We start from the raw sequence: 22,824 nt of genomic DNA, 5'->3' as shown, positions 1-22,824 counted from the left end.
TTTTATCTCCATTTATATTTCTCCCTTATTTCATTTTTAGCTTCAGCATTTGAAATTTTTTTGCTTAAAGTGGCTATATAAATGCATCGTAAGGAGTCTTTAAAAGTAGGCGTTGGGCATTCTAATCATTTTTAAAATCCTTTCTACGAGCAATCTAGATGATGTCCAGAAAATGTTAAAAATAATTGTCTAATTGGAGATGTTAATATTGAAGGGAGTTGCACGCTAGTGTGAGTGTCTAGGAAAAATAGGATCCCCACATCTTTCTGGATTTCTGATTATACAGGCAATTACCGTGCCTAAAAAGTGATTAGAAGGAATTGTACTCCGTGAACGTTGCCCTTTTCTCTACTATTCAATTTCCCCTGCTTTTCTTAATGAATGGCTTCTTTGCTCTAACCTGCTCATTCTCACAAAATTCAGTCCTAATCGGTGAAATCCCTGGCTCCTATGTGGTTTATTTGCTTTTTTTTCTGCGAGCCTCTTTTCTCTCTTTCCCCCCCCCCCTCCAATATTTATGCGTAGTACTTAGTGATGTAATAAAATATAAAATAAGGCAGTTTGACATGGTGAGATTATTTTAATCTTAAAATGTCAGAATACCACCTTTTAAATTGAAATTTTTTAAAAAAAAATCAGATGCACCGAGTTGATTTTATAGCTTCGTAAGAATTTGCTTTAAAGTTTCCCCCAAATAATCATTATTATTTTTTTTAGTTTATCCAAAGCCAAGGACTAATTAATTACCTGAGAGGTGGATCTTACGCATTGTCTAATGTTAAGAGTGGTACACATATCTCCTCAAAGGATGCAGTTTTAAGTTTTCACGGGCTTTGAAGGGATGGAAGCAACTTGTCGGCTTCAGAATTTGTGCCTCAGTTTTGAACCTAGCTTTGTTTTAAATATGAACCTTTCAACTGTGCATCAATCCGATGCCCGTTTTTTTGTTGCTGAGAGTTTTCTAACGGCAAGCAGAGCCCTCTCCTCCAGCAATTACATAATCAGCCAAACAGGGACAAGGCAGACCATATGGCATCTTTTGAAAAAGCCTCTGAAGCCGGCAACACCTTCAAAAGGCCTCTTGGTCAGCTATAAAAGGCAAGCAGATGCCTTAATTGCAAATAAACATGAAATAGCGGCAGACTTTTCTTTCTAATTAATGAGCCTCCAACCGAGGGATCCCAGAGCGATGTTTCCGAATCCCCCTTTTTTTTTCCCCTCGCAGCTTGCACTAATGCCTTCAGCTTTTCTTAAATAATTAATTGTCACGACTGCCTGCTGTGCCTTGCGTTACCTGTTCACCACAGTCTCAGATCGCAGCATCGTTGCACCCTTCCAGTTCCTGTCCGCTGCTTGCTTTTGCTTTTTTTTTTTTTTTTAAGGCTTTCATCTTCAGGTCTTCGGAAACCGACGCAGGCTGTCAATTTCCTGGTCTGTGGGCTTTGATGTCCTTTTTAAGTGCTTAAAAAAAACGCAACTTGAAAAAAGCGCAGGATGTTCACTTCTGGGACTGGCAGGGTTGAGATTCAATAGGAAGGCAGAGGAAAGGAGCAGAGCTTTCACTGTGCCTAGGCAAGCCTTAGCGCCTGGCGAGCCTCGCGCGAAGAACTTGAGGAGATGTTCAACCAAATCCAGGGGAAGGCTTTTCGGGTCTTTTGCCCTTTGTCCTCTTGGCAGGTGCCCCTCGATTTTCATCTCTGATATCTTGACGGATTTCACGGAAACCACCTCAAAACAGGGCTGCTTATTTGGGAGGCCAATCTCCAAATAAGTTGCCAGAGATTCTCCCCGCAGCCTCCTTCCCCCTGCTGTCAGCCACTTGGCACGCGAAAGGAGATTTCATTTGACTTGAAGAGAAACTTATTCTAAGACAGGTTTAATATATTGTGTGCCCGAAGTTTACATGTTTACAAGTTGCATGGCGATAGATAGCTTGAAATAAATTCTACACTCTTTTATTATTAATGGATTAGTCCTTCAACGGTGGGAAGGTATGCCCCTTTCAGTAGATTGCAAACTTATTGTAACGTTATTGTAGTTTATAAACTAGTTGCTTATGGACACACGTCCACACACATATATACTTTGTGTGTGTGTGTGTGTGTGTCTATAAGCAACTAGTTTTTAAATTACAGATAACATTATACTCTCTCTCTCACACACACACACACACAGTGTGTGTGCATGTGTAAGCAACTAATTAAATCACACATATATACATACATACATACATACATACATATATATATATATATATATATATATATATATATATATATATAATTTGTTTTCTGAGGTTTTCGCGGGTGTTCGTATGTAGGGGCCCCTACACCTTTAGTTCTATGCGGGGAAAAACCCGAATAACCAAAGATGCATATATATATATATATATATATATATATATATATATATATATATATATATGTGTGTGTGTGTGTGTGTGTGTGTGTGTGTATATGTATATATGTATATATGTATATATGTATACTGTATATGTATATATGTATGTATATATGTATATATGTATATGTATATGTATATATGTGTGTGATTTATAAATTAGCTGCTTACACATGCACACACACACTATATGTGTGTGTGTGTGTGTATATATATATATATATATATACACACACACACACACACACACACACATACATATACACACACATACACATATACACATATACATTATATACACACACACACACACACATAACTCCAGTACCGTTTTACCAATGAAACTGCCCTGCAAACATCTACAACTTAATTCTCATCATGTCATGTTAGGTTGTACTGATGGAGTTTCTAGAAGGCTCCGAAGTTGAGAAGACTGGTCTACACTAAACTGACTTTCCAGATAGGACTATCTGCTAACCTCATTTGGGCACACTGGAGATTAAAATTGAGATCGCTTGCATGCAGAACATCGATTGAAGAGTGAGTACTCTCGTACACTTATTTACTATTCATTACATCTGTATTTTCCCCCACCCCCACCCCATCAAAAGTCATTCCTAGAAAAACCATTTTTGGGGGAAATGCTGTAACGCTGAGAAAGGTGGAAGGAAAGAGAAGAGGACCAGGGGGCGATGGGGGCATCATCAGAACCGGACCCTCCTGGGGGGGGGGCGGGGATCCTCCTACCGCCCTCTTTCCCAACAACTTTGCACAGTTGCACAGATGATTTTAATTTTACTTTTATCATAATTTCTGTACTTATTATATGTTTTGTGGTTAGCCGCCCTGAGTCCTTCGGGAGATAGGGCGGGATATAAATCCCATAAATTAATAAATAAATAAATAAATAAATAAATAAATAAATAAATAAATAAATAAATAAATAAATAAATAAACAAACTTTTTAAGAAGCGTGGACTTCAACTCCCAGAATTCCCCAGTCAGCATGATTCCGGGCGCTGGGAGTCCCCGCCCGTCTGACAACGTTCCCACGGTTGGGGAAACCCGGATTTCCCCTGCGCGCCTTTGCCGAGTGAGAAGGGACATCGCGGAATCCAGATACGCCCACCGGGGGGGCGGGGTCGCAGCAAGCCACGCCCTCCCATTCATTCCGCCGCTCGAGGCCCGCCCAGCACGCGGCGCGAGGGACGGCGTTGTTGTGTGATTTGTTTGTTTGGTTTGTTTTTTCCTCCCCGGCCCCGCCCCTCTCCTCCGGCCCGCCCACCGCCTGGCCCGAACCTCAACTACGGCCTAGAAGCGCCGCCCCTTTTTACCTCAGGCGCGTCGTCGCGATGTTGCCGCCTGAAGGCCGAGCGGCCAAGCCGCGTTTCGGGAGGCGGCGGCGGCGGCGGCGGCGTCTCCCTCCCCTCCGGAGCCGCCCAGGCGCCTCCTCCTCTTCTTCTTCCTCCTCCTCCTCCTCCGTTCCCTCCCTCGGTCGCCGCCGCTCTGAGTCACGACGGCGGAGGGAGGAGGAAGAGGCGCAGCAACAGCGGCGGCAGCAGCAGCAGCAGGGGCGGTCGCTCGCTCGCTCCTCCGGCGCACCCGGGCTCGCGGATCGCAGGGGAAGGCGGCTGCCCGCCCGGGGCTCCTTCGTTCCCCAGCCGCCAAGGGAGGGAAGGGAAGGAGGGGTCGCCCGTCCGGCGCTTGGGGCTCGAGGACCCTTCCTCCCCCCCCCCAAAAAAAAAGAACGACCCACCGCCTCAGGTAAGCGCCTTTCGGCCTCGCCGAAAGAGAGCGCGCGCGTATGCGCGTGCGCGCTGGCTCTCGAGGCTTCCAACGCCCCCTCCCTCTTCCCCGACGGCTGTTCTCTCTTCCGTCCCTCCCCCCCCCACCCGCCTGTGTTTTTTTGTCTCTTTCCAAGATGGAGTCACTCTTGCTTCTTCCCTGCTTCAGGTTTGTGTGTTTCTCTCTCTCTCTCTCTCTCTGTGTGTGTGTGTCAGCCTCCCTTTCTCCTGCCCCCCAAACTGTTGAATAGCCTTAAATGCCGCACTACTTATTTTATTTTTTATTTTTTTATTTTAATTCCATTTATATCCCGCCCTTCTCCGAAGACTCAGGGCGGCTTACAAGCTTAGGGCGGCTTACAAGCTTAGCACTTGATGATCCTTGGGGTTTTGTGCAGTTTCCTGGGGTTGTATATGTTAGTTAGGGACGCGGTGGCTCAGCTGAGCTTGTCGATCAGAAGGTCGGCAGTTTGGCGGGTCGAATCCCGAGTGCCGCGTAGCAGAGCGAGCGCCCGTTACGTGTCCCAGCTTCTGCCAACCTAGCAGTTTGAAAGCACGTCAAAATGCAAGTAGAAAAATAGGGACCGCTACGCTGGGAAGGTAACAGCGTTCCGTGCGCCTTTGGCGTCTAGTCACGCCGGCCACAGGACCACGGAGACATCCTCGGACAAGCGCTGGCTCTTCGCCTTTGAAACGGAGATGAGCACCGGCCCCTAGAGTCGGAAACGACTAGCATGCATGTGCGGGGGAACCTTTACCTTTATGTTAGTTACGTGCCGGAGGTTCTTATTACTGCTCTTGAGTTCTCAACTTTTGGCAGCCGAGTTGGCAGTTGTCGGCCGGCTGTGGTGGTGTGTCTCTGGCTCTTTCCCCACCACCCGCCTAACTAACCAGCTCCCTGAGTCCAGGGCTTTTCTAGGTTTGCAAAAGAGGGCTAAAGAACGGCGAAATTATTCTCAGTGGTTGTCTCTTATTGCCTCACACCTTTTGCTGTTGAAATTGGGCAAGGCTGGCTCCAACAGGCCGCCCCCCCTCCCCCGCGAGGTTGGCATCTCGGCAGATCCAGCCTTTAGGATCTTTCCATAGCGTGGGTCGTGTCCCTTTGGCTTTAAATGCTCAGTGCCACTGTGTTTTTGTTTGAAGGCAGGCCCTTTGATGACTTGTGGACTTCAACTCCCAGAATTCCTCAGCCTGCTTTTGACGATTTAATAAGTTGTTAAGAAAAATGCGGCCCTATTTTTTTTCCCTCCGTGTATTGAAAGAAGTCTTTTATGGGACGTTATGGAGCACAGCAGAGGTCATGTAACCAGAGTGCAGGTAATCCTCGTCTTACAACAGTTCGTTTAGTGACTGCTCAGAGTTACAACAGCACTGAAGAATGTGACTTACGACCGTTTTTCAAAGTTACGACCTTTGCAGCATCCCCACAGGAATACGTGATCAAAATTCAGATGCCTGTCAAGTGGTTGATATGACCGTTGCGGTGTCCCAAGCCCATGGGATCACTTTTTGCAACCTGACAAGCAAAGTCAAGGGGGGAAGCCAGCCTTATTTAACAACCAGGTTACTAACGTATCAACTGCAGTGACAGAAATGTCGGGCTCCATTGTGGTCGTAAGTCGAGGACTACCTGTATGATATTGTCATCAGATGGACCCCGTGCTCAGTTGAGACTGTTACTTTTCAGTAAAATAAAAGTGACGGTAAGTTACGGTACTTGCAAAAGTTGTACCTGTGCAACCTGCATTGTCTGGTGCTAACAGAATGGATAGCATCGATTAATTTTGGCACAAGTTGATTAGTTTGCCACAACTGGAACCAGAAATCCAGTTTTACTCTGAGCGGGCTCCGATATTCTAATCTGGGGATGTCATAAACCAACATGCTTGCTTTCCGTTGATCAGAAGGTATGTGCTGAATGATGACAGTATTTGGAATACAGCACTCAAAGATGGACATAAAAATGTTTGTAAGTGGCAGGTTTGCTAGCTAATGTTATTGTTAAATGTTGAATAAGGAGAAGGATTTGAGGAAGTCCCGTTTGTAATGCTTGCGTCACTTCAGAGCACAGATAAATAGTAGACAAATGACTGGTAGGAGTTTTTTGAGTGAGGAACAGAGTCACATCCCACTTGAAGATTGACAAGTTCGTCTGCTTGAATAATATACACTAAGCCTTTAAAAAAATCCTAACATTGGAATTGGCGACGTATGGTATTTTAGCAACTGGACTGTTTATAAACCCTGTTTATAAGGGTTCCCCATGGTATGTGCACATTGCCATCTCTGCTCAAATATTTTGCACAATTCGGCTGGCAGATAGACACAAGTAAGTTAAATCGGTGTGATAAGTGTTTGATCGCATGTACGCTAATCCTGCATAAATTGAGGATAGGTGTGGATTAATTGGAGACTGTGGCCCAAAGCTTAATAGTGGTATTAATCTTCTGCCTTTTACTATAACTTAATCATTTGGTAAACAGAGTCTGCAGTAATCGAGCACCGGTTAAGCTTTTAGATAAGCTCTTGATTAGGCCGTTTGAGAAAGGCATCTGTAAATATAGTACTTGGTCATAACGTGGTTAAATTGTTTCTGTTGCAGGCCACTTTGTTACCATACATTTATTAACTCTTTTATTGCAAAGAAGTTTCACATTTGACCCTTGCCTAGAAAGGAAATCAGCTTTATCCTGCTGAGGACATTTCCTTCCCTGTTATGTGTTTTTTTTTAAATAGTTACAGCCTAGTTTTCATAAAAAAAGATTACAGGCTTGCAGTCTGCAGATTAACTCAGAATCTCACACCTCAGTCCTGTGGATAACACATTTCCTTCCTGGCCTTGTACTAAATGGCAGTGCAGAGCTTGCTTTTCGGAGCTTAACAACCTCTTGTGGGAAATTAGAAGTGATTTGTGCTTCCTGTTTTGTTTAACAGCATCTACGTACTGCGGTTGCTGCTGATTTTGTAGGGAACCTTGGAGCTAACAAGATATTGTACGTGAAGCATTAATAGTTTAGAATTAGGAATATGTTTTGTACTGTTGTCCAAACAATTTCAGGGAAGATGGAACGAGTTGTCAACAAATAAAATTACATATGGGCTTTTAAGGCAAAATGCAACTTATTAAATTCTGCCTTTCGACTGTTCGCATCAAGTATTGGCAGTCGTTTTTAGCTTTTCCTTAAGAGGTTGTGTTTAACACTTCTTTTCAACAAATGCTTGATTTCTCCCCCCCAAAAAAAAACTTTGGCTCAATTAGTAATTTGTCGTATATTTATGAGCAACTATAGTTGTTGCCAGTTGCATTAGGAAAGCAGAAGAGGACTGATTTGCCATTTCTGTAGCAGCTTCTCAAGTTGTCGTAATTAAAATGTCATTTGAAAGCAACTGCGAGGTACCCAAACATAAATATTACAGGTGGCTTGTAAAAGAGAGAAATATTAACGAATGAAGGCAAATATATGTGTCCTGGGATAATGTTGCAGGATCCAGCATTCTGGTGAGAGACAGGATGGGCTCCAGCACGAGTCCAAAAGTTCAGAAAACTAAGCCTCTAGTCCCTGTGGCCGACCCAGGTTGGATCCTGCAGAAATATTAATATTACCCCTGCCCCCCCAAAAAAACCCACCCACCCCTCATTGTGAAATCCTATTTTTCTTCATTCATTTAATTATTTTTGTTGTAGACAAAATTACCTTCAGTTACATCACTTGAGTGTTTTAACGGTTAAAAGTCTTGCACGTGGTTATTTTTATCTCTGATGTGTGATTGTGTTTCTAGATTACTAAATCTTTTCAGATAAGTCACTTGTCCGGGCCATTACTCAGATTCTTGTATAATGCCTGTATATAGATTTAGATGAGCAGTTAGGTTAACTTCTCTCTCATGAACTCTGGTCTTACATTCAGACATATGTTATGGAATCAGTTATCCACATCAATTCTTAGTAAAAAAAAATAAGAATTTTCACTTTTGAAATGACAGGGGGACTGTGACATGCTTCACAAGCTTTTCTTGTGGCTAAAAATAATTTGATTTTTCTCACTATGTACAATAAGAAAAACTAACTTGCTTTTTAGAAAATATATTTGTAATAAACTAACATAAATGCAGTTATTAAGAATATTTTTTGACAAAACCCAACAGTAGTTAAATACCATGCGACCTGCTTGGAATGCCACTGAGCTGTATGGTTTTAATGGCTTATCTACCTACTTCAGCTTCAGCTTTTAAGCCTGAAAGTGGAATGAAATTGCACTTTTCCTATCTGGAATTACGATGGAATATTGATTTGACTCGGAAAATGAGGACAATACTGAGCTTTTATAGAAAAAGGTAATTTGAGTTCTGGGCCTTGATTGTGCAAAGCTTTACAATAATTTGAGCATATTAAGCAGACTTTCCAAGATTCCTAACAGTTCCATTTTCCTGATCTTGAAAGGAATTAATACTAACCTTAAGAAGACTAGAAACATCAGTTGGTTGACCTGGAATACAATGGAGGCAGCTTGGGCGGATAATTGTTTGTATAAATAATAGCCTGCATATAATTTAAGAGAATAATAATAATTTATAGGTATCTTGTCTCTGTCTGATCCAACAAAATTACCCGGGGGGGGGGAGGTTTCTAGAATTTGAATTGCATCCTCGTCCTCACCGTTCGCCAACATCTCCCATGACAGAAGCTATGAAAATGCAAGGATCATATCCAGGAAATGAAGCGCTTTCCTGTTTGGGATTTAAAACATTTTTTTAAAAGTATGGGTTAAGAGCTGCTAATTTGATTTTATTTTTTTTTAATGAGAACTGTGCATGCTTTGTCTAAAATTTAAAGTAGCCCTTGGAAACATGGGGTAGAAATAAGCTTGTGATTTTAAAACATCCCGGATCTTACTGTTCCCTTATAAATGGACAACTGTATGCATTCTGCATTGCGGGCACCCCTATGGAATTGTGAATTAATTCAGTCTCCGGTTCAAGGTCATGAATCGGACTGAATGAATGGGGGGGGGGGAGAATCTATGAGGAGGGCAGCAGACAAGGAAGCTCCAATTTCAATGCTCCAGTGTTTATTGGAAGATTGTCTTGTATAACAAGAAGGCTGCAGTTCTCATGCCCTTATAAGTATAAGCATATTGTAACTATTAAAGGCCCTGTGAAGGTTTAATCTTCTTTAATCTTGGGGTAATAACTTGAGAAAACAACTCAGCGCTGCATGTGTGATTTTTTTTTTTTAGACAGGCAGTGCACATTGTCACAGGCCTTGGTGGTGGATCAGCTGTTGTACAGCTGTCTTTTTAAACATTGCTGGTTGCTCCTAGGACCGTCCTAGTACATAACCATTGACAGTGTACATATTCCCCTCAAAATGTCCAGTTTCAGGTACTTGGGCAATGCTGTTCGTTGATAGTTGAAGCTAAGCATTCCTTTCCAATTTTAAACTGAAACACGAAGTTTCCCTTGTGAAATGCTGGGGATTTTTTTTTTTAAAAAAAAACCTCCTTTGCAGTCAGCTGCACAAGGAAGATAATACTACGGCGTCACTCCCACAAATAAAAAAAAATTACTTGATTACTTGATCAGTAATGACAAGACAAGTTCCCTGGGTAATTGCTTGCTTATTTATGTAGCCCTGTGCTTCTAAAGTTCATCGCTTTTACTGTGTGTGCGCTTGAATCTGATTGTTGCTTTCCATTAAGCAAAAGGTCTGTGGGAGAAAACCGTGTGAATTCTTGTTTCCTGGTGCCACGAGCCTTTCTAGAAGGAGCGGAGCGGTAGTTTTGCAGAAAAAAATGCCAGTTTTACTTTGTAGCCAGCTTAATGGGGGTGGGGTGGGGGGCAAACGATAAAAATGCATTAAGCCCCGTCACTTAAATCCCAGCCATGGGATTGCTTTATAGTTAACAACGATAAAAGTTTTGTGACTTTGCTTGAAACAAACAATTTTTTTTTTAGAAAATCCGATTATCTGTGTTAGCCACAGGAAAAATCCCAAAATCCGTACTCAGCACGGCACAAAACCATGTGAAGCTGAAGCATGTAATGTGAGGGTTTTAATTTTGTCTGGGATTTCAACGTAGCTTTGATGTATCTGACTTTTTAACTACTTCAGGCTGCATATGGTGTACTTGTAAAATAGCCCTCCTTGTAAGAAATAAGTATCAGAAAGCATTTTGCCTATGCAAATAGATGGATTAAAACTGTGCAGGCAATTCTTACTCACCATCCAGAATCATGAGATTTGGATGGCACAGTAATGATGTTAATAATAAATGCTTACTTTCAGAGAAGTGCTTTAGCGCTGTGTGGGAGCTCCCATCTGCATCTGTGAAATGGGACCATTAAAAGCAGCCTCATCCGATGATTAGGGTAGTTCCATATCACCCATCAATTCTGTTCACTTGTCTGGTGGATCACAACAAGGCTGGCCATAATTGGCATTGTATATCTGTAACTGTGACCGTTCGGCCAAGTCTCTATCTAACAGTCCGACAAACGAATTTGTTTATAGTTCGGTATGCTGTCTGAACCCTGAAAATGTATAGTTTGGTAGTGAGATTAAGCATGCTTACATAAACAGAGTTAGCAAGTTCTGTCATCTTTTACTGTTACTTCAGGAACTTCGAGAAAGGAAGGCATTAATCTCCTAGGATACTGGGCTGAGAATGGAAACACCTTATGTGGACTGCACAAATAATGCCCTGTTGGTTGTGGCTAAAATTATTATGGATTTGCCAATGTGTTTATATACACGTTGAGAAGCATTGCACGCCGTGTGTCTTATCAGCTTTGTGAAGCTACTCTGACCAAAACAAATTTTCCTTACGGTAAAACAGCTTCCATTAAAACAGGCACTCGCTTCTTCCTGCTCAACTACTTTTATTACCAACAAATGAACTCTTTTTCTTTTAATTGTCCTCCCGTTTTTTTGAAGACAAAAGTTTTCCTCCAGGAGCTGAAACGTTTAATCTAACATTAAAAGAACAAAAACTAATTACAGCTAATGTTCAAACACTGGGGTAGAGAACAACTTGCAATTTTTCACCAGGCAAGACTGGAACGAAAGCGGGATATTTAACATATTTGGAACTAGTTTGGGGTGTCTTATTAAAAAAAATATATTATTTTTTTGCTTTGTTCTCACAGGGTTGCTGTTTGTGGCATTTTCCAGGCTAACAGATCACAATCAAGTACTCGGGTGAGTCTTCTCATTCTCATTCCTCTGTGGAGCTGGGAAAGTGGCAGTAAGTAACTTGGAAGCTCCTAAACGTGTGGCTTGTTTTGAGTGAGTAGAAGCCTTATTTCTGTGTTATGGAATCATGAAGTCACCCTGGAAGGAATCTTAAAAAGTTATCTAGTCCATTCCCCTGCTTATTGCGGGATCTACTAAAAGTCATCCAGCTTCCAAAAGTTCTCCCCATACAAAGAAGAACGGACCACGAACTCCCGTGACAACCTGTTCCACCAAACTGAAGGTCACGCAAAGCGAAGAGCTCCTCGTACTGAGGGCTGTTGGCAGTTGGCACTGCAGAGTCTCTCTCCCACCCCCAGGGTTAATCTAGTCCAGTCGATAACTCTTGTCTCGTCCTCTCTTCAGAAGTCTTCAAAAGTGGGAAAAAGGGAATGAACCGTGAGGCTGCGCCTGGGAAGAGTCCGGAGGAGATGTACATCCAGCAGAAAGTGAGGGTCCTGCTAATGCTTAGAAAGATGGGATCAAACGTACGTATCCATGCCAGGAGCTCATTAGCGTTGCTAGCCCGGATTTTTCATCCTTCTGGTTTTAATCAGGTTTACCCGCTGACTTTTCCCGAAGGCAGTTTTTGTGGGTTGCAAGCCGCCAAAGGATTCCTTTTCGTTATTTCTGAGATGATCGCTCTATATAATCCCCACAGCCTTAAGAGATGACCTGTCAATATAGAAACACGGTTTGCGATATCTCGAGGGTCGTTCCCCATGCTCCTTGTGCAATTCTCTTGCGCCAGGGGTAGGCAACCTCGGCTCTTTTGTGACTCATGGACTTCAACTCCCAGAATACTTCTCACAATTCGGGGCCAGTCCGTTCCCTCCTCCCCCACCCCTTTTTGTCCCCCTCCTCATTACATCCCAGTCTTTCCCTCTCCTCCTCCTCCCCCACCTTGCTAATGTCAGGCTGTCGGCTCGTGAAGCTTGGATAGGAGAGAGGCAGCCGTGACGATAAGTATCTTCAGAAATATAAAAAGTGCGGTATAAATAAAGAAATAAAAATAAATGCCTAAACAAATGTGCCGCCAACTTAAAAAGCAGGCGGGCAGGCACTTGATCTGCCAGCTGCATTGCCTTGCCTGACCGGGTTTTTGTTGTTGTGCCCCTTTTCCAGTTAACCAGCAACGAAGAGGAGTTCTTGCGGACGTACGCAGGCGTAGTGAACAGCCAGCTTAGCCAGCTTCCTCAGCACTCTATTGACCAAGGTGAGTCGCGGTATATAGCTTCTTCGGCTACCAATGACTAACGTGGAAGCACTTGGGTTCGTTTTGAAAGGGCGAAAAATAGCAAAAGCACAGGGGGTCGCCTTCTCTACACCGCCCATAATATGTTTCTCCCCCCCCACACACACACACACACTTTTAATGTTAAACCAGGATTCTCCGTTTAGTATTTTCATTACTTACTCTGGGGATCTATAAAAACGGGAGCACAAATGCAGCTACCGATACATGTAATGGATTTCAAACGTCCTGCTTCTCGCCTACGGTTAGCTTGGGCGTGTTTGAAGCGTGTGACTGTGTCCCGTTAAAGCAGGCTGGCGAGTACATTTCCTTCTCAACGTTTTTCGTCCATCAAATAACTCTTATCCGTAGATGGGCAATACCGAACGCTCATTAGGGAGGTGAATAAAATCCTGCATTTCCTCAATGAGAGAACGGGCCCAGAAGACTAAAATCCAGCAGCCCACTAGATGGCACCACACTCTTAGAAAACACAATTCACACCTGTTTGAACAAAGCTCAGCGGGCCTTGTGTGCAAAAAGTGACTTTCAAAACCAAGTTGCTGTCACCGCTGATTTTCTGGCTTGTTCAGAAGTGACCCGGGAACGTAGGACGGCAACTCCTAATTGCAATCCTGTGACATGCTTGCTCTTTTATGGCTATTCCCCAATGTTACTTCCACTAGGGCTGGTTCGGGTGCAGTTAACAGAACAGCTTTTCCCCAGCTGACAAAGAGTCGGCATTCCGCTTTCCTCCGGTTAGTAGCGGATGGGCAAAATTCCTGAAGTGACTCTGCTGCCGAGGGTCCCTGTGGCTTGCAGTTCAGGTGTTCCTTGCTAAGTCGAGCTTCCCAATTTGTCTGGAAGTGCTGCAAGGAGAATGAATGGTGATCAAAGTTAACTAATGCAATCCCGACCCACTCAGGGTCATTAAGAATCTAAGGCAGGGGTCTTCGAACTTGGCCCTTGGATGACTTGTGGATTTCAACTCCCAGAATTCCTCAGCCAGGCACGCGCGTAGTTGAAGTCCACAAGTCATCCAAGGGCCAAGTTTGAAGACCCCTGGTCTTCGGGATCACTCTTATGACCTGGCTCAGAAGTTCCAAACAGCGGAGCCGAGGTGTAGATAAAAGATAAAATAAGATGACCTTTATTGTCATTTTTTACTGTGGGTGCAATGGCACACATCAAAAATGAAATCTAGTTGCCCGCTCTCAAAGTGAACAGGTACGTGACACACACCTAAACATTCTATATGCAACCTATGTATAGACCCACACTCCTACATATACATAACAAATGAATATTAAACACTGCTCATCTTGAGAAGCACAGACCTGCAGCCTGCCTAACTTCCTCCCTTCCCTCCTTCCTTCCTTCCTTCCTTCCTTCCTTCCTTCCTTCCTTCCTTCCTAGCCTGTTTTGATCTTCTCTGCATTAGCTCTCTGCCTTTTAAAAGAGAGAGTAAAAAGAGGCTGTTCCAATAATGCTGCTTTACGCTTCCCACTAGGAGTACCTGTGGCACATCCCAAGTGTATGTTTGTTTGTGAAACGAAAGGGAAAGTTGAAGTCCGGCAGAGGTGCCGTCTCGTTTGGCTGGAATCCTGGATGCTTCCCTTTGAAGTGGCAGGACCAACCTTGGTGGCTCTGGCAGCCCTGGTTGCTATAGCAATAGAGCTAATTTGGTTCTAGCAGAAGCCGGATCCCTTGGGGAGCGCAGAGCTGAGACGCAAACATAGTCTGGGCAGGTAGACTAGGACCAAACAACACAGCCATTCCACAAAGCCCGTTGTAAAGGGAGTAAACTTCCTGGAGGTTGGAGAGCCTCTCAACAATAGTTGTGAGAACGTGGATTACCTGTTATGCGGTTGCCATACCTACGTTAGCTCCATATGCACAGGTTGCATCAAAGCAGATGCCACGGAGAGTGCATTTACCCTGTGAGATCCGCAACTGTTTACTCCATACTGGAACGAAGGCCAAGGATGCTTTTTAAAAATTGCTCCGATCTATTGAGCAGCGCGCGAAGGCCGTGTTTCTCTCCCCCCCCCCAAGTTTTGTGCAATGCCTGCCTGGCAGAGGAGAAAACTACAGTTCCCAGAATTCCCAGTGGGGGGTTTTTTGTGGGAGGGGGGTGTTGGCCGAGCGTTTGTGAGACCCAGTCCAAAGGCAGCCAGACCGTTACCCTCAGTGTTGGCGCTCAACAAAAGAAGCCCACCTCTTTTCCCCTTTTTGTGTTCTCAGGTGCCGAGGACGGCGTGATGGCATTTTCCAGATCGGAGACCGAAGACAGAAGACAGTAACTGGAGCGGCTCTTTGCGCTATAGAGAACTGGAAAAGGGCAAACGATGTTGCTGGGCAGTTGAGGGAAGATAAGAGGACGCGCCGCCCGCCCCCCCCCCCGCCCCCTTCTGTCTTCAGTCCCTTTGCTCTCTCCCTAAAGTTGTTGTGACCTCCAAAATAGCTTCCCCTGCTCTAAATTCATTTGCCTCTCACCTCCAGCCCATCCTCAATGCATTTCACAGCCCTCGATTCTCTTCCCTTACTTTGGATCCCTAGGTTTGTGGCCGATCCGGGATAAACTCCAGGAATGTACTGAGGATTGGCTTAACACCCCCCCACACACACACACACAGACACACACACACACCCCTCCACCCATAAAAAGTGAACTGATTGGCAGATTCAGAGAACTCGACAGCCCCCTCTCCATCCCTCATTTAATTTTGCTTTTTTTTTTCTTTTTCTAATGAAAGGTTGCTGACATCCCCATTTGCCAAGCCTTCAGGCCCCAGGGCTTATGTAGGTCAGGCTTGTGTATTTTTTGGGAGAGGGACTTGGTCATGGGCAACTGGAAGCAGCCTGTAGATGTTTGGCTGAGGTCAGTGTTTTGCTGGAATCCGAGTGGGGGGGGGGTTGGGATGGCGGGGAAGAGGGGAATCTGTGTGTTTTAGTTACGGCTCTGCGGTTTCTCGAGAGAGAGAGTGGGAGAAGTAGGTCTTTGGCTCTATTTATTATAAGCTTGCTTGCCTTTCAGAAGAAGCTGGTTGTTAAGGGCTGACTTTTCCCCCCTAACCTTTCCACCCTCTGTGGCTACCACCTCTCGAGAAATTCCTGGTTTTCTGGAGTGTCTTCAGGTTGGGAGGAAGTGCTCAAAAGCCCAGAGTTGAGATAGTGAATCTCCAATTTTTTTAAAAAAAAAACAATAACCAAGGAACCACATTTGTACTCAGGAGGAGATTTGCCGACACTCTGCGGGCGTCACTGGGTTGTGAAAATCTGCGGCCCTTCTCTTCAAATCGGACCTGGGTTTTTTTGGTGTTTTTTTTTTCTGGTCGCTATCGATCTAGTTTCTGAGCTTGCTTTTGGGGGAAAGAAAATCTACACCTGGGCTCCAGGTGGTAGAACCAATTCACGGTATTAGTTATAGACCAGAGTATTAGGATCCCAAAAGCTCCATGTATTTCCGTGCAGACAGGCAGCATTGCTGGCTGGAGAATTCTGGGAGTTGAAGTCCAGACATCTTAAAAAGTTGCCAAGGTTGAGAAACATTTGGCCTAGGAGAAAATGAGAATTGATTTGCAGGGGCTGCAAATTAAGCTTCATTTCTTGGCTGCCAAGGGTGGTCCCCCCCCCCCGGAAACTCAACAATAAATCTAGTTTACCTTTTCAGTAAAATGTTAAGTTCTTCTTGAAAGTTAGATTTTGGGTCTTTTTTTATTTTAAAATATATATATATGGGTGCGGAAGGCCGGCGCTCTTGAAAAGGACAAATTCTTTTTCTAGGTTATACCTATTTCCCACACTGTAGAGACTCCAGATTTTCTTCCTTGTGTTATAGGACATTGTCTTTCCCCCCCCCCCCCCAGAATATCAAACAGATGTTTGTGTCTTAAGCCTCCTTTTCAATAAATGGTACAATTTGGACTGTGGTTTTGTGGTCAGGACCAACTTAAATTCCATCCCCGCCTGGTGCTGTTTTGTTTTGCTTCGTTAACTTAATTTTTTAAAAAATCTCCTTCAGTGCTGCTCTTCCAAAAACTCAGCATACACCCCCCCACACACACACCTCCACCCTCAACAGTGCTCTCTTTAAACATTGCTCTTAATTCGGTGGGTATGTTTTCTCCCCAAAAAACTGCATTGCGCTTCTGCCGGCTGCAAGGCCTCCCGTTCCAAAAATCCGTTTGTAAAGCCGTTTAAAAAGGCAGCTCACTCTTGTCCCAGCCCTTTTTCCCAATGCTGTCCTTCTGTGTTGTATAGGGATGAGATGCCGAACAACTGGTGCCGACCTAGGATCATTGCCAATGGTATAAACGTCCTCTGGGGGGGCTGGGGGGGGAACAGGTCCTCAAGAAAGCCCATGTAAAGCTCAATCCGGTGTGTCTGGATGGGATGAATAGGCAATGTGGCGATAGATAGGCCGTGGTGTGTGCTCGGCGTTTCCAAACTGCTAAGAAAAGCAAAGTGAGTGTCTCTTGTTTTTTTTTTTAAAAAAAAACAAACTTCTGGAGGGCTAAAATGTACCTTGAAGGGGTGGGGAAATATACAGTTTTAAGAGCTCTTCTTCTGTGTATCTTGTTTTTTTGCGTTCATCGATGACAGCAGAATTTACCGGGGTGTGTGGGGTGGTGGGATGGAGAGGGCAGAAGATCTAAAAGGTAGTGGGGGTTGTGGCAAAAAAAGAGAAGAGGGGAGGAGGAGGGCACTGCTAAGCTTGTAAGCCGCCCTGAGTCTTCGGAGAAGGGCGTGATATAAATGGAATTAAAATAAATAAATAAATAAATAACGTTGGCTAGCTTGGGTAACGAAGCGTCTGCAAGAAAGCCACCAAGCTCAGAGAGCACCGAGGACCCCCATAATCCTCCTCCTTCCCCTCCCCCTCCTCCACTTTTGCAAACCCCACTCCCTTCTAGCACAGAAGGAAGTTGAAATCATAGTTAGAAGATGGTCTGTTAGGCCCACGGAATCCAGCCCAGCGCTCGGTCCTGGATCCAAATGAAATGAAAAGATCTCAAACCGAGGGTCCTTGGTTCTCTGAACTGAGCACCGATGATGTTGTCTAGTTGGGTCATGAAAGGTCTGCAAGAAAACCAGCAAGCTCAGCCAGCACCAAGGACCCCATAATACTCCTCCTCCTCGTCCTCTTCCTCTTCCACTGTGCAAACCTCACTCCCTTCTAGCACGGATGATGTTACCTAGTTGGGTCATGAAACGTCTGCCAGAAAACCACCCAGCTCCAAAAGCACCATGCGTCCCTCAGGTTGCTTCTTTTTGAACATTTGCAAGTGGAGATGCCCAAAAATGCTGCAAGGGGGATGCTTCTTTGCAAGAGGCCCACCCGCCAGCCGTGCCCTTGGTCCTCCCTGCCTCAAGTAATATTCCTAGTCAGTCCCAGAGCGATTAGTTCTCACGTTCAGGCTCCCCTTGCCCTGGCACTCCTCCCCACCCCACACACACACACACACGCTCAAAGAAAAGATTGATATCCCGCAAAGGGCCAGCTTTCTCCCAAACCTTTTTCCCTATTAAACTCTGGGCGGTGCAGTTTGTGCCCCTCCACGATCGACCACAGGAGCCTTGCCCGGTGCCAGTCGCTGGCTTCCCCGCCCCTGTCCCTACGCGTTGCTTGTTTCGCTCGCCCGATGTTTTCAGGGCTGCAAATTAGCCGCCAGGCTGCCACTTCCCAACGGGTCTCATCTTGGCGGGTGGGCTCCGGCACAGTTCTCCCACATTTGTTTGGCGGGGAGCCAATTACTTAAAAAGGAGCCAGATGGCGTGTTTTGTTTTTTTTCCTAGGCAGCGGCGCAGTGCCAGTTTTTGGGCTGGACGTTTATCCCTTCCTCCTCTTGCCGTGCTATTTTGTTCACCTGATGGGCTTCAATTTCTGCTTCTTCCTCGGGCACCATCTTCCTGTCCCCTTAAAGGACGATGCGCTTCTATTACCAAAACGGAATCGGGGAAGGGGGGGGGAAACAACAACAGTACAATAAGAAATTTAGCTCCTGTTCTCTCGTGTCCACGCCAGGGAATAATGTTTCAAATAGGCTGAAGGCCGCGAGTAATTTCCTAGTATTAAATTAATAGGAAATCAAATAATACTTTCCTGATAGAACAAGCTGAACGGGGACCACCGACGTGAGAGAAGGCCTGCTGGTCTTCAAGCAAATTCTGGACATTGGCGACTCCAATAAAAGGAGAATATTTGTAGCTCAGGGTTGACAGGAGCTCTCTGAGCTGGGTGGTTTCCTTGCAGACGTTTCATGACCCAACTAGGTAACATCATCAGTGCTAGAAGGGAGTGGGGTTTGCACAGTGGAAGAGGAGGAGGAGGAGGAGGAGTATTATGGGGTCCTTGGTGCTGGCTGAGCTTGCTGGTTTTCTTGCAGACCTTTCATGACCCAACTAGGTAACATCATCGGTGCTCAGTTCAGAGAATGAACGACCCTCGGTTTGAGATCTTTTCATTTCATTTGGATCCAGCACCGAGCGCTGGGCTGGATTCCGTGGGCCTAACAGACCATCTTCTAACTATGATTTCAACTTCCTTGCGGTTAAATTAACCCCGCCCAGGCAGTCACGCCTCCCCATTGGAAGCTGCCTGAGCTTTGTGTCTCAAGTTCTTGCCTTTCAGGATGTTGGGGTGGATCGCGTGGGTGGGTGCAAAGGACAAGGGGATCCATCAGTCACGCCTGAGGGAGGGAATCCCATGTTCTGGTTTTTTTTTAAAAAAAAAACTTTTTTTTTTTAGTATTACGACAAGTGCTCAGTTTTTCTCTGCAGGAGAAAGGGCCTCGCTGAGGAGTTGCATTATTCCTTAATTAATTAACAATATGGCTACGCTCTTAAGCTTGGGTTGGGACTGCCGAACATCCTTCTGGAGAAATAACGAGGAGGAGGCAAGGCGGGTCGGTGGAAGAACGCGGAGCAAAGGCCTATAATTGTGCTAATAAACCGCAGAGCAAAAGATGCAATTAATATGCCATCGGAATAAAAGGCGCGTGCGTACGCTAATAACAGAGGCAAGCCGGGTCTAACGCGGCTTGCTCCGTCCTGGGCTGTAGGATGGCGCGCTGCTGTTTATGCTCTTTTTTTTTTTTCAAATGAGCAGCAGGGAAGAAATTCACACCCACCACGGCGTCGGATCTCGTCTCCAGGCAGAGCTTCAGAGCACTGACGGAGAAAAAGGCCGCTTTTGAGTGGTGGGCCTGGTTGCCCACCAGTCGGTTAGAACAATTAACCAGTGGAACAACCTGCCTCCGGAAGTGGTGAATGCTCCGACACTTGAAGTTTTTAAGAGGAGACTGGACAGCCATTTGTCTGGAATGGTATAGGGCAGGGGTAGGCAACCTCGGCTCTTTTATGACTCGTGGACTTCAACTCCCAGAATTCCTGAGTCAGTTGACTCAGGAATTCTGGGAGTTGAAGTCCACGAGTCATAAAAGAGCCGAGGTTGCCTACCCCTGGTATAGGGTTTCCTGCCTGAGCAGGGGGTTGGACTAGATGACCTCCAAGGTCCCTTCCAACTTTATTATTATTATTATTATAGATCCCCTGTGACGGAGAAGACAAGCAGCTGAGGAAGCCTTCACATCTTGACTGTGTGAGCTTCCTGTTTACAGTTCAGAGGCACGATGGTAAAATGGAGCTTCCATGTCCAAGAGCACTCTACCACTCCAGAGCCAAGAGAGAGAAGGCTGCCTGTGGTTGGCACCCTGGACTCAGAACAGCCAGTAGGTCTATCCTTCCATCTTCCTAAAAGGCTGAGCCATGGTGTTGTTTTTTTTTCACGGTGGCTTATTCTTTCGTCAATTGACCTGGGTTTTTGTTTTCCAAAGGCAGGGCTGCCCCAAAGAGATTGCCGCGCCTTTATTGAACACCTTTCCTGCCATTCACCCCCACCTCACCCAAGACGGTGTGCCCGAGGGTGGCCCAGAACGATCCACCCACTCTCCACTACTGCTCCTATCCTGGACGTGAATCTCTTCTCTCTTTCAAAAGGGATTTTTTTTTCCCCTGGAGGCAAAGAGATGCAAGTTGCTGGGAGAGGCCGTCAACAGGAAAGGGATCAGTTACATTGATTTTTCTCTTTGTGTGTGTGTAAAAAAAAAAAGCCCTGCCTGGAGGACATTGCCATCCTCTGGTGTGATGCAGGCCCACGTGACTGATTTAAAAATAAAACTCTAAGCTGGAAACAGTAACACCCCAGAGGCTTCGAAGTGTATTCTGTGTATTTTCTGATTTTGCAAAAAAAAAAAAGGCAGCCGAGGGGCTGCCAGGCTGGGCCGGCCTTCCAGCGAAGTGGGGTCGGGAAGCCATCAAAAACTCTGCAAAACATAACGCATATATAAATTGTTACATGTTTTGTGCCAGCCATGGCAGTTCCCCAAAAAGGTCATCAGATGGAGCAAAGAGGCTTCTTTGCTCCCCTGCAGCAGCCCCATTGGCGAGAGAGTTTTATGGCTAGGGAGGGGCCGAGACCCCCCATAAATACCTCTGCCCAGGGGCTGCTTCTTTTGTTCTAGCTCTGCTTCTCTTCCTATCTATCTTCTATCTTACAAGCATGGATGCTTCCATGCCATATAACTCTTTTTATATAACCTGCCGATGAATAAAGCTTCATAATGACTGCATCTATGCATTCTGCCTATTTCACTTTGGAAGCACCTTAACGTTCCATCGATCTCTTGTGAAAGCTGCTTCACAAGTTGGTAGCAGAGAGGATGGTTAAAGGGAACGCTTCCAAAGCCTGCAGCTAATGCCTAGATTTGAAACTGAAATGGATGGCCGGAAATCGCAGATTGTGACCAGGAGTCTTCAATCAAGATTAACAGCTCTAGCCCCTGAAGCAAGCCCCGCTCCAGGTGAGAGCACAGATGGCCTCCTTCTGCACGCCACAGAGGGAAGCTTGGAAGTTTTACAGTCCGCCCAAGACTGTCAAGATGCAGCAGAAGCGCTCCGGGCCCAACGCAAGCAACGCGTGGATCAAATGTCTACACCAGAATGCAAGGAACTGCTTCTAAAACTCCTTGAAGTACAGGAGACCCCACAAGCCTCTCCACGAAGGACATCAGTGCAGAAGGACTGTGGATGCCGGGTAAGCCCCCCCTCAGCCACCACGAGGCCCCTCAATATGGCGCCTGCCACCCTGAGTAACCCCGGGACCCCAGGGCTTTCGGCGCGAAATCCCCTGCCTAACTGTGACCTCCAGCTTCCTGGGGCAACAGGAAACAAGATGGCTGCGCCCAGGGAGACCGCATGGCCCGGCACAGGAAGCAAGATGGCAGCCCCCTGTGCGCCCACATTTTCTAACAAAGAAAGGCCTCAACTTAGTCTGGAGGCCCAGCAACCCCTGGCATCCTGCCATAGCAACATGCAAACTCCTGGGCTCTCTCCAGCAGAAACCCTCGTGAGCTATGATGGCTATAAGACTGCTCATTACCCCCCAAGGCCCCCGACCCTCTCTCCGGGGCCCCCAGTCTTCCTTTCGCCCCCGCCCAGGCGCTCTCCTTACTTGGCCTTCGGGGGGGGGTTGGCCCCCTCCTCCAGCATCGGCTTTAGCCATCCCCAAGGTTTTCAGGAACAACGATGGGCTTCTCAAGGCAATCCAGGGCCGGGGAGGCTCCAGGAAGGATTTCCAGAGCATTTTAAAAACCAAGTGCCGGCCGGCAATCTTGGGCTCCGCCCACCCCCTGATCACGTGTTTTCCGGACATGCCCAGTACGGGCTTTTTAACCCAGAAGGGGGGCCATCTGAAAATCAGAGAAATGTACCACCAACGCCCACTAGAGGGGTACCTTTACCATTTTTTTCAATGTCAACCTCCCAAATGCTCCAAGAATGGGATAATACGTTTCTAATTGCCACCCCGTTGAATCCCAACTTTGAAAAATTGAAAATTGGGGGTGAGAACTATCACAGTTGGAATAGAAACTTGCAAGTATGTCTATTAAAGGATGGGATTCTTGAAATGGCCCTGAACCCACCACCTTTCCCGTGGAGCTCACGAGAAGAGTGGCTTCATAGACAGACTTTTTCCATTCTGATGGAGTCCATCGATGATAATATGTTCCCTAGCATTCCAGATGGACTCACAGCTTGCGCAGCCTTGCACTTATTATACAATTTATTCAACAGCAAGAGCATGGGTTCTCTCACCAGACTCACAACTGAGT

At 45.7% G+C, this 22,824-nt stretch overlaps 1 protein-coding gene across 3 annotated transcripts; it reads left to right on the top strand.

Moving 5' to 3' along the window:
- The first annotated feature begins 2,796 nt into the window (after positions 1 to 2,796).
- On the top strand, positions 2,797 to 20,857 carry CTNNBIP1 (catenin beta interacting protein 1). 3 transcript variants are annotated; one of them, XM_083375614.1, is made up of 6 exons: positions 2,797 to 2,940; positions 11,331 to 11,382; positions 11,782 to 11,903; positions 12,541 to 12,631; positions 14,894 to 20,382; positions 20,488 to 20,857. In XM_083375614.1, the coding sequence occupies exons 3-5, from the start codon at positions 11,808 to 11,810 to the stop codon at positions 14,950 to 14,952; spliced, it is 246 nt and encodes an 81-aa protein (XP_083231740.1). In that variant the 5' UTR covers positions 2,797 to 2,940; positions 11,331 to 11,382; positions 11,782 to 11,807; the 3' UTR covers positions 14,953 to 20,382; positions 20,488 to 20,857. The 3 variants fall into 3 exon arrangements, with proteins under 3 accessions (XP_083231740.1, XP_083231739.1, XP_083231741.1); XM_083375613.1 differs by lacking the exon at positions 2,797 to 2,940 and adding an exon at positions 3,907 to 4,164; XM_083375615.1 differs by lacking the exon at positions 2,797 to 2,940 and adding an exon at positions 10,812 to 11,011.
- The last annotated feature ends 1,967 nt before the right edge of the window (positions 20,858 to 22,824 follow it).

This window comes from Vipera ursinii, assembly GCF_947247035.1.
Source record: "Vipera ursinii genome assembly, chromosome: 17".
Lineage (NCBI taxonomy): Eukaryota > Metazoa > Chordata > Lepidosauria > Squamata > Viperidae > Vipera > Vipera ursinii.
This window is presented reverse-complemented; position numbering and strand designations above follow the sequence as displayed.